This window comes from Mizuhopecten yessoensis, unplaced genomic scaffold (genome assembly GCF_002113885.1).
Source record: "Mizuhopecten yessoensis strain PY_sf001 unplaced genomic scaffold, ASM211388v2 scaffold9253, whole genome shotgun sequence".
In the NCBI taxonomy this organism is placed as follows: Eukaryota; Metazoa; Mollusca; class Bivalvia; order Pectinida; family Pectinidae; genus Mizuhopecten; species Mizuhopecten yessoensis.
In genome coordinates, this window is record NW_018407955.1 from 903,893 (window position 1) to 916,050 (window position 12,158).

General features: G+C 35.0%; 1 protein-coding gene across 1 annotated transcript in view; it reads right to left on the bottom strand.

Annotated features, from left to right (window-relative positions):
• LOC110457571 overlaps nt 1-11,758 on the bottom strand; it is a 24,966-nt gene extending 13,208 nt beyond the window's left edge. The window contains exons 1-6 of the mRNA XM_021508903.1: nt 11,642-11,758; nt 9,583-9,731; nt 8,484-8,649; nt 6,472-6,692; nt 1,206-1,316; nt 250-379 (exon numbers count right to left, since the gene is read on the bottom strand). Of these exons, the coding sequence (XP_021364578.1) occupies nt 250-379; nt 1,206-1,316; nt 6,472-6,692; nt 8,484-8,649; nt 9,583-9,704 (750 nt within the window). The 5' untranslated portion in view covers nt 9,705-9,731; nt 11,642-11,758. The remainder of the gene's footprint in view (nt 1-249; nt 380-1,205; nt 1,317-6,471; nt 6,693-8,483; nt 8,650-9,582; nt 9,732-11,641) is intronic.
• Nucleotides 11,759-12,158: the final 400 nt, after the last annotated feature.

Genomic DNA, 12,158 nt, shown 5'->3' on the forward strand with positions numbered 1-12,158 from the left:
CCCCCTCCCCAACCTCTACTTTATGTAAAGGGGTGTATACAGTAAGCAGGCTGATGCCCCCCTCCCCAACCTCTACTTTCTGTTAAGGGGTGTATACAGTAAGCAGGCTGATGACCCCTCCCCAACCTCTACTTTATGTAAAGGGGTGTATACAGTAAGCAGGCTGATGACCCCTTCCCAACCCCTCCTTTATATTAAGGGGTGTATACAGTAAGCAGGCTGATGTATAACGTAGGTTGTAGTACTTACGTCCGGGTTTATCGAGAGAGCCTGCTCCTTACACAACGAACACGTCATTCTTGGGTACTTTTTTAACGAGTCTTCTATAAGAAATTTACACACCGGGAGTAGCGAGGCTTTTACCTGGAAAGGCGGGTCCCTGCAACAAAGTGCAAAATAATATTAATCTAAAACAAAAAGGCAAACTAACCACTGTAAAGCAATACATTTCCCCAAGCAAAATACATTGTCAAGTCGTGATAGAATACATGTACGTGTCTTAAGCCAATCTAGTCGTGTTGCTTCAGTTACTGTTTCATCCAAAGTTCAGGCCTTAGTGCCCAGACAAGCATTTTTATCCAGTAATAATATGTTTACTTTATGGAGTTTTTGCTAAAAAATATTGAGTTGTTCAAAATTTACAACACTGGTAATGATATAGGAAAGATGGAAAACAGAGCTTAAAATAGGAATTATGACACTTTTATAAATATTTGAGATAAACAGATTTGTAAAATTGACCTAAATATCTTGAGAGAATAATAATTGTATTTCCAAGTAGTAATACAGGAACAATTTAGTTCTAGAAGTTACACAGAAATTGTAACAAAATTGAGTTTTCTTTTTATGAGGAAAATATAAAGATACATTCATTTTTTAAAGGTGAATTTGGGGTCCCATAAAGACTCCTTCCCGCTTATAATAGCTGCCATATTTTCCCGAAATCTTCCCCTTCATAATAGCTGCCATATTTTCCCAAAATCACTGCAAAAATCCTTGAGTTATTTTCCCAAAGGCATAAGGCACAGGCTTCTGTCAAAAACGAGATATAAAAATCACTTAGATAATCCAATTCAGATTAAATCAATCAAACTTCATTGTATTGGCATATGTCTATTGTGATCATTCAAATTACTACAATATTGGGAAACCAGATTAAAATGGTTTCCTGCAATAAACAGTTAGAGTTACAAACATGCACCTACTTGGGTTTTTTCTTTATTGGAGGCTGAACACAGCGTCGGGCTATCTCAACGGCCTGGGCTGCGAAGTTTGTTTTGAGTAGATCCGGGTAGTTGTGTTCATCCACCTCTACACTGCATCAACAATAACACGAGGTTCATACGATGTTACATGACATTCATATACAGATGATTAATCCACATGTAAAAGTTGGCTATAATTAACAACCATTATGCCACTTCTATCAGTGTTACAGATAATACATTGTAACATCAGTATCATATACACTGTAACCATGCTAACAGCAGGTTCATATACACTGTAACCATGGTTATATCAGGTTTATATACACTGTAACCATGATTACATCAGGTTAACATGCACTGTAACCATGGTAACATTAAGTTCACATACAATGTAACCATGGTAACATTAGGTTAAACAAAACTGTAACCATGTTAACATCAGGTTAATATACACTGCAACCATGGTAACATCAAGTTCAAATTCAATGTTACCATGGTAACATCAGGTTAAACAAAACTGTAAACATGGTAACATCAAGTTCAAATTCAATGTTACCATGGTAACATCAGGTTAAACAAAACTGTAACCATGGTAACATTAAGTTCACATACAATGTAACCATGGTCAATTCAGGTTAACATACACTATAACCATGGTAACATCTGGTTCAGTTTCACTGTAACCGTGGCAACATCATGATGACATACAAAGTAACCATGGTATTACCAGGTGTACATACTTGTTCACTGTAACTATGTAATACTGGTTCATTTACACTGTACCAGAATTTGTGGCTGTGTACCAACTTATACAACTTCTCGTCAAGGGCCTGATCAGTGAACAGACAATTATATTGTTGTACTTAATATCATCATAATTGCAAGATGTTTCTTTATATATATTTTATATATAATTTGTAACTAAGCTAATTTTTGTTGTGTTTCAGATATTTCATACTTTGTAAACAATTAACACTGTGTAGGTTTCACAAACATAGATGCACAATCCAAAATCTGGAAATAGAGGACAACAAAAATTTTGTGGACAAATAAATAATCTCCCTAATAACAACATGAAACTGTACATCAACAAACAGATATACAACAAACTGAGGTTAATCTGGCCTGTTATTTCTACAGATGTCACTTTAACTCAATCACCCCTGACGACACATTTGAACTGCAAAACCAGTTAATTTAGAGCTATTTCAGAAAGGAACATGCATAACATCAATGTCAGCAAGAGTGATTAATAGAAGTGGAAATAACCTGTTTCGTAATTTTTGTAAAATAAATAAAGTTTATATAATTATATTTGTGAGGCAAAATAATCTAATTTACTTTAATTTACTCGATACTGTTGAATTGACATGATTTTTTTTTACAAACCTGAGGATTTTTTTATTTAATTCAATTTTCATTATCATGTACTTGAACAATTTTTTAAATACTTACAGTATTTATTTTTAGCTTAATACAATGAAATTAAGAACATATATGGATAATCAAAATAACAAAAGTAATTCTACAAAATGCTTTTTCCCCCTCACTACTATACTTATCATTGAATCATGTACATCAGAGTAATTTACTTCATATTGTCTACCAAGTAAATGATTCCCATACACCTACAGTGTTCTTCATGCCTGATATTATCTACGAAGTAAATGATTCCCATACACCTACAGTGTTCTGCATGCCTCATATTGTCTACGAAGTAAATGATTCCCATACACCTTAAGTGTTCTTCATGCCTCATATTGTCTACCAAGTAAATTATTCCCATACACCTACAGTGTGCTGCATGCCTCATATTGTCTACCAAGTAAATGATTCCCATACACCTACAGTGTTCTTCATGGCAATGGTATTTTGCTTTAATATTAAATTTGAACACTACTGAATATTTCATTTAATCCTACGGACATTTTTATGAGTTTAATCTTATCTTATAAGCTATGCTACATAACTGTATAAATTTAAATATGAACCCACATACAATTGTTTTGGAAAATTATGTTCCATGTGTTTGAATCTAAGGCCAGTTATCTCAATTTCCAAATTCCACTCAGAACCCCCCTAGGCTAATCCCCAGGTAAGACCCTCACCTGCTAATCTCACAGGTAAATATGAAAATATTAATCTGAAAGGTAAATGCCAGGTAAGTAAGTCATTAACTGTACCTCAAAGGGCACAAATACTCTGGGCCTTATCCCAAAAGGCAGATATGTACACATACAGTTTCTGAAGACAAAAGAGTTTGAGCAAAACCTCTGTATTATGGTCTCAAAGAGAGGGTGTTATACTCTTAAAATCTCCATAGATATCCTGTTGAGGTTGATAAGAGAACTGTTAGACCCTGGAGGGAAACAGATTAATTCTTTTCATGGACGTGCCATTTGAGTAATTAATACAAAATCAAATCACAGTCATACATGCTTACTTTTTGCAATTTCCATGGGGGAGATTCTGCATGCTCAATACTAATTGTGTATGTACCCCTACAGACAAAATAACCTTTTAAAATGACATATTATAAGTTGTTCTTTCAGATGAAATCATTAGATCCTAGAATGTATAAACAGTTCAGCAAATTCACTGGTTCAAAAATACTAAATTTAAGGGTCCAAAATCGGGAATCTTCCTCCTAAATAGGGAGAGTTGGCAAGCATGCAACCCCTTGGCTTAATGAAAATCAACTATTCTAACAGTTCTTTTCAAAAAAAGAAGACATTCGACGATATTCAGATCAAGTGGGTTTTTTTTAAACTGCTTATTTAAAACCACATTTCATACTTGAATTTAAAGTTAGCATTAGAAATATAGTTATATCGCACATGATGTCATTTTTCTCAAAGACCATCATTTTAAAATCAAAAATTATTGTAATCCTTGCACAAAACACATCAGAAACGAATCTTTAATTTCAATATACATGTACACAGTCTCGGTTTCTTTTCTGATTTTCTTCTGGTATCTTTATCAAACTTTGCTTTACATTTGAATATGTTTCTAATTATTGAAATATTTAGTTGTCTACTTCTAAAAGAGGTATTTTAGATATAAAGAAAACATGCAAAATTAAACTGAAAAAGGAATATGTTAATTTTCAAGTTTTTCAAACAAAACAATGCTTTTTGTAGCATTTATTTTTTTAGAGAAATTAAATAAATCAGGAACACCTTTTTCTAAATTTTGAGGAGGCCAACCACTAAGTAATATGACGGGGTCTCAATAAAGCATCAAGTCCCCCATTAAAAGCATTTTTCTAGGACTTGAATATCTGTATCCCAAAAATCACAGCCTTCTAAAAGTAATGTTTACAAGACCCCAACACACAATATTTTGATATTCATTTAAAAAAATTCTAACAGGATTTTTTTACATGAGGACATTTTTACTTGTAAACACTCTAATTAGAGTGATTGAAAGGTATCATAAATAAGTTCCCTCCTAAAACGACAAACACTTGTTGATAGACTGTTTACCTATTGTCATTTCCACTCACCTGTCAACACCTACGTGACAAATGACCTTGACATGGGTCAAGATTATCACACGGTATTGGTCAAAATCAACAGTCCAAAGTGAAATTATCATCTACCATACCCGAGGAATTCTAGTTTTCAATTGTTGGCATTTTTTATCACCCCTTTGAAGACTAGGGTGTGAATATGTGGCATTTGTCGAGTACTACAACTTGTGGAAGTGACCAGATGTGGACAACCACTGACCACTTAAAACATGCAAAACTAGCCCTACTCCTTGACCACTAACACCTTAAACTGACCATCAGAACAAGTCTGAAACCTGAAATTTCAAACTGAACTAGATGGGTACAGTAAAATAGTCAGCACTATCAATTCACAACAGACTTAATGAGAGAAGAAAAACCAAGAGGTAGTATCAATAGATGAGAAAAGAAGATTTTTCACAAATCTATTTTTTTTCTTTTATTGGTTATTAATTTTAGCTTTAATATCAAAATGAATGTTGATCAGAATTCCAATATTATTCAAAGGTTTTAAGATAATAGCATTTTCTCTTAAATTTTTTTAATTTACTCAAAGCGTGACAGTTAGATTTGAATTTATATGGCATACTTGACAACCCCTCCCTATTTTGGAGGGAAACTCCTGACTTTGGACCCTAAAATTGCACATTATTCCTATTTCAAAGATCTGATGATTACATCTGAATAACAGCTCAACAGATATCATTTGCAAGTGTTATATTTCCCTAAGTTGTTATACATATATTTTATTTATGCTTTTAATTCTGAGCACGTGTAATCCCCCCCATGGAAATTTTAAAAAGTTGGCAAGTATGATATGGTATCATCAAGATTGATATCAAATAATGGAACCCTTCTCCAATTTTACTGTAATACCCTACTAAAACCTACTCTAGACTTAGGGTTCTGTTAAGCATTCTACAGAAGGTGGCATAAATTGTCCTTTTTTACACCTTTTTCTTATAAAAAATATCTTTGCATTAAAGCTTAAGTTCAGAACATTTTATAATCACAGAAAATATGATAATTTACAAAATTTCATAATTTCTAATCCTTTTATTCAGTTTAACCGGAAAAAATAAAAAAATAAGTGTTCTGTCTATGTTTAGAAGTAGGTGGTTGACTTGAAAGAATAGCCAGATAAATGTTCACATGATATAATTATTCATTATCTTTATAATAGCATGTCTGATTGGAGGATACGTACTGGTCACATGACGGGGCAATAAAACATTCATATTTCATATTTCCCTTATTCAGAGCCTCTCCAGAAAAATCGGCAAGAGCCACAATAACCTAGATGAGTAGACAACAACAATGACGCGTCAATCCGATCATCTCTACTATTGTGTTCTAGTTTTTTTCATTTATTTATCAATTTTTTCAGTATAATAAAATATGTATTGCCCTTGCTATAGGGAACACAAGTCTTTGCCCTGACGAACCATGATAAATCTCGGAGAAACAAAGAATAGTGTTTCCCAACAGTAAGGGCAATAAATGTATAATGTTGACTATAAATATGTATTCTGCAAATAGTTGCTCCAAAGTTTATAAGTAGCAGGCTACTTTTGCCAGCAACTGAGAACATTCCAAAGATACCAACTTCCTCCCCCCCCCCCCCCCCAAAAAAACCAAGCTTATAATGAATTCAAAATTATTGGACCTATACATCAAATTCATAACCGATTCAACTAACTCGGGGAGGGGGAGCTAAAATCAAGAAAATTCTACCCTCATTATACTTACGTTACTTGTTTCGCTGGATAGCCTTCCGGGATACCTAATCGTATGTTCATAAAGTAATTATCCTGTTTTATCTTTAGTCCAATTTCTGCTGTTTTCTGTTTTAACTTGAGCGAATCATCCGACGTCAACAAGGTTTTTTTAACAGTTTGTATTTCATCACTACATACACAGAGGGGATTTTCATGAAGAAAATTCAGTACAAAATTTGTCAGGAGTAAAATCTGAAAAACAAATCGTAGCAATATTTTAAAACGATAGTTTCAATGGATCACAAATATTATAAAGTATCAAAACCTTCATGTATTAAATTCCCAAACATAGAAAAATCACTCATTATTCAGATGAAACTTCCCTTAAATGATATCTTTTATAACAATAATAATAAGTAAGTCAGTGTTTTTTTAATTGCTAATGGCAAATAGGAAATATCTCTAGCATTTTTCATGGAAGTAATGGGTTTTTTTTCGAATAAAGCAAAGCTGTTAATAAACCAAGGTAAACCAATTAGGTAGAACCATACTGTACTTCTCAAATAAGCTCCTAGTTTTGTGGCATATGCCAAATAACAGGACAGTGATTGAAAATAAACATTTGTTCACATTACGGAACATTATATTTGTAAATTTTAGTCTATCTATAGCTACTGTGACCTTGAACTTTGACCTAGTAACCCTAAACTCAATTGGAACCTCCTCTACAAGGGACATCCTCCATCCTCCAAGCATGGTTTAGATCAGATCTCTGTATCTGTATGGTTTAGATCAGATCTCTTTATCTGTATGGTTTAGATCAGACCTCTGTATCTGTATCTGTATGGTTTAGATTAGATCTCTGTATCTGTATGCTTTAGAACAGATCTCTGTATCTGTATGGTTCAGATCAGATCTCTGTATCTGTGGCTGTATGGTTTAGATCAGACCTCTGTATCTGTATCTGTATGGTTTGGATCAGATCTCTGTATCTGTATGGTTTAGATCAGATCTCTGTATCTGTATGGTTTAGATCAGTTCTCTGTATCTGTATCTGTATGGTTTAGATCAGATCTCTGTATCTGTGTCTGTATGGTTTAGATCAGATTTCTGTATCTGTATGGTTTAGATCAGATCTCTGTATCTGTATGGTTTAGATCAGATCTCTGTATCTGTATCTGTATGGCTTAGATCAGATCTCTGTATCTGTATCTCTATGGTTTAGATCAGATCTCTGTATCTGTGTCTGTATGGTTTAGATCAGATCTCTGTATCTGTATGGTTTAGATCAGATCTCTGTATCTATATGGTTTAGTTCAAATCTCTGTATCTGTATGGTTGTGGATAAAACTCATAAATTGAATCTCAAATCCGGGGAGGAGGAATGGAGTAAAAGTTAGTTTTTGAGGCTGCTATGTAACTGGTCGACCGTAGTTGCGCTGATGGAGGATTCTTTCAGAGCGTTCCCATCGGTTAGTGTACGTGGGAAGAGGGATTGTCTGTAGTTTTCAGTGTTGCACGAGATCTGTTGTAGTTTCTGACTGTTGTTTTGATGTGTGTTGGTACAGATGTAATGCTTAAGATATATAGCACTTGCAAAACCAACATTTTCCCCCCAATATTTCAGTCTATTTATAGCTACTGTGAATTTGACCTTTGACTAAGTGACTTCAAAATCAATAGAATTTCCCCCCTCCCTCTGCTGGGGGCATCATTTACTAAAATTTGGTTTACATAGAATTCATTTTTGTTAAGTTATCATCTGAAAACAACTGTCCAATTGTGTTACATGTTTTATCTTTTTTTTATTGTAAATTTTTGAAATTCTACTCCATGCATCATTTTAGTCTTCTTTTTTCAGTATGTGGTAGATTTTAATTGTGCATATTGCTTCACACTAGAGGAAATTTGCCTTTAGCTCAGGGGTAGAGCTTCAAACTATGAAGTCTGGGGTCGCAGATCCCCGGTGGAAGCACACTACTCTCTTTCCTGTTACAAGTATATCATTTGAGAAACATCACTGTCATTGATCATCAGTATTACCTGACGTTGGCCGACCCACTTCTTGGTTTGTTCTTCACAGACCTTCAGTAGCCCGTCCAGCAGTTTCTCTGACAAGGACTTGCTCTTCAGCTCCATGACGATTGATTCGTGTGGGTATTTAGGCGGGAACATCACAATTAGTGTCACATGTTTCTGATCTGTTACTCTGTAAACAATGTGATTGCGTAAAAAGCAGCTGCATCAAATTGTCAGACTCATAAATAGGTTTCTTATCACTTTTAATTATTTCGTATTTTGATCAAATAACTCAGGTAATGCCATTTTTTTATTACAAATATATATATATATGTAAATACCTGTTTTTATCAATTCAGAAGTGTAAAGATTCATACCTTACCTTTTTGGTTTTTATCTCCAGAAATAGCTATATTATACATTTTTTTTACAGAAAATCCATTTTCTGATTGCAGTTGTAATAATATCAAAATTTAGTCTTAGTATCTGATTCAATATTGCTGACCTGAAGGATTTCTTGCATATTAGAGGCATGCTGCAGCCATATCGTATAGGGTGGACTTGTGACTTATTGAGACTCAAGTTGGTCACTATCAACAGTTCTGCTATAAGATCTCAAACCTCATTGGGTGTTTTGGTTGCTCAGTGGATAGTACAATCGCCTATCACCAAGACAGCCAGGGTGCGACTCCAGGTCAGGAGATGGCATTTGAAAAAGACATTTATGGGTCTTCTAGTTCCTCCGATATTAAGACACCCTATGGGGGTCCGTTTTTGCCAACAACAGTGATTAGTTGAAGTAGAAAAATAAATATTTATTGTTGTAAATTAAAAAAAAAACTATATAAACCTCATTGACACTTTAAATTTTCTTGCAGAGGAAGAAAGGATTTTTTATTTCATTGGACATGTTGTAAACCTTTTCTTGTTTACTGTCATCATTATGACAACCAACTTAGGTACAATAATATCTCCACAACTAAATTCTCAAAAGGCAGCATTTGCAATGTTTTATCAGATGTGTTTGTAACTTTTCTTATAATATCTTGTTCAATGTCATGAGTTGTGGCATTGCAATAAAATATATATGGGACAGATTTGATTGTCTGGAGTATGATCTTACTTGATGCCAAGCCTAACAGACAGCTCCACACAGGTAACCAGCGTTACACCTTCGATGAGCGGAGCTTTCTGCTTCACCTGTGCCAACTCTGATTCTATCACCTGTTCTCTGGTTTCCTCCATATTGTCTTCAGGTGTGCTGCTATTTACCTGAAGCAAGAATAATCATGTTAAATAGATGGAAAAGTAAAATACCTCTTATATTACATGTAGCAGTATTGAGCATATTTAAAGTTTAGAGGACCTGGGTTCGAATGCTGGTCTGACCCCTATTACATTTACTTCAGCTCTTCTGTTACAGTGGTGCCTGTCACTAACCCTTGTTTCAAATTATGTGTATAAACTTGGCAAGGGGATACCTGAATCTGGGATATAGAAAATAGTGTAATCTGGTGTGGTAACTATAACAAGAGGCCCAGAAGGCCTTTATCGCTCCACTGAATATGTTTAATATAATTGGTATGAAGTAAAGATATAGCACTCCATGGTAGGTGCTGTAAGTACATATGAAATTTCAGAAAGATCCATCCAGTACTTGAGATTTAGCATGAACAAACTTCAAACAGAGCCCCAACCCTATGCCCGCTATGGGGGAGGGGTGTCATACCTTCCATTTATACAAAATTGAGTCCTCTTGGCCCAAGGATGCTCCAGACTAAATAAGGATAAAATCCCTTAATCCTGATGGTCATAGAAGGATTTTAAAGGTTTTACCTCTATTTCTCCTATTGGCCCTCGCCCTTCTACCCCCTGGGAGACCACACCTACTGCTTATACAAAATTGAGTCCCCTTGGCTCAAGGATGCTCCAGACTAAATAAGGATAAAATCCCTTAATCCCTATAGTAGCGGAAGGAATATAAAGGTTTTACCTCTATTTCCCCTATTGGGCCCTGCCCCTCAGGTCCCAGGGAGGCCAAACCCACCATTTATACAAAATTGGTTCCCCTTTACCCAAGGATGTTCCACACCAAATATGGACCAAATCCTTTCATTCCTACAGAAAAAGAAGGATTAAAAAAATGCATGTTTCCCCTATTGGTCCCCACCCCTCAGGCCCCTGGGGGACAGACCCATGGTTTATACAAAATTTGTTCCCCTTCCCCCAAGGATTTTTCTGACCAAATGTTGCCTAAATCTGCTCAGTCGTTCATGACTAGTAGCGAAGTTGACAGACACCGGACAACTGATTCATCGGTCCTTCAAAGTATTTTTAGGTCACCGGTCCTTCGGACCAGGTGAGCTAAAAATACATTGATAAAGGAAGGAAGTGAGTAGCAGGACTGGGCCAGGTAACAACTAGTGACTCGATATGTTCAAGCATCGGTCCACAATTCAGAGGTCCGACTCCCAATTAAAATCCTGGTCAGTTCCACTGGCATTCTCTTTTCTGTTAACATAAAACACTGGATCCTTATGCTGGATACGTATTACATTAAATAGGCATATGTGGCAAGAAGATACCACCAAATATCAACCAAGGTAGCAAAGCGGCATTCTCTGTAACATTATGCACTGTAAAGGATGCGAAAATCTTCTTACGCACATAGACCAGGTATTACTGATTCAATTTTTAGTCATGACCCGAGATATGTGACTTTCAGAAGTTGACCGGTTTGCTTTTCTTTTGACATTTATTTATTTTTATTGTAATCTTATCCTTGTCAGAAAGAAATTTGTAATTGAACTGATCCTTTTTCAGTAACAGAAGCAATGATCTTCCTCTTCTTTGTCGTACGGGGGATCCATCAATTTGATGTTTATGCCCTCGATCAGTATCCGATGGTAAATTGGAAATATTTTACAAAGGAATGCCAGATTCTCAGAAAGTTTATCATTCAACGTTGTATTCTAAATAACTCCTATACCATAAAAGGCCGCTCAATAGTAACTCGCCGTGTGAAACCTCTAACTCTGTTGGAGTATTAAATGTGTTGTCATCGACGAATGTTGACATATTTATATATTTCTGAATGGTTGAATTTGTATTTCTGAATGGTAGAATTACAATTGAATCTTCATCTTCAAAGTAGAAACCATTTACATAGACAGTTGATTTACCTTATGAATTGTGATAATCAAATATGGTGTAAACCACGCGAAATATAGGTAAATCTGGGTTGAAAAGTACTGACATTTCACCACAATGCCAGTAAAGAAGGTGGCGTTGTTGGAGAATTCTACTTCCGGAGCCGTGATGAGCCCGGCTATAATTTGTAGATCGATCTCTGTCTTTTATTGTGTTTAAATAATTTCCAACCAAAAAAAACCCGGTTATATTATTGTAAAATATGAATGATGTCAATAGTATGTATTAAACAACATCGTTTTAGAATATATCCCACTGTAGCATATTATTGCTTATAGTCCGTTTCTTATTTGCTGACATTTTATCGGTGTCTTATGTTCCTACGGTTTTCAATATTAGAAAATTCGTGATTGTTTTCTTCTTATCAAGAACGCATAGAAAATTAATGTCCCAATAAAATAAGTTTTCTTAATCTCATCAGGTTAGCTAACACAATCGGTCAATGTGTTTTCTTGTGTTTGAACAGAGATAATTGCTGGAATACTATGT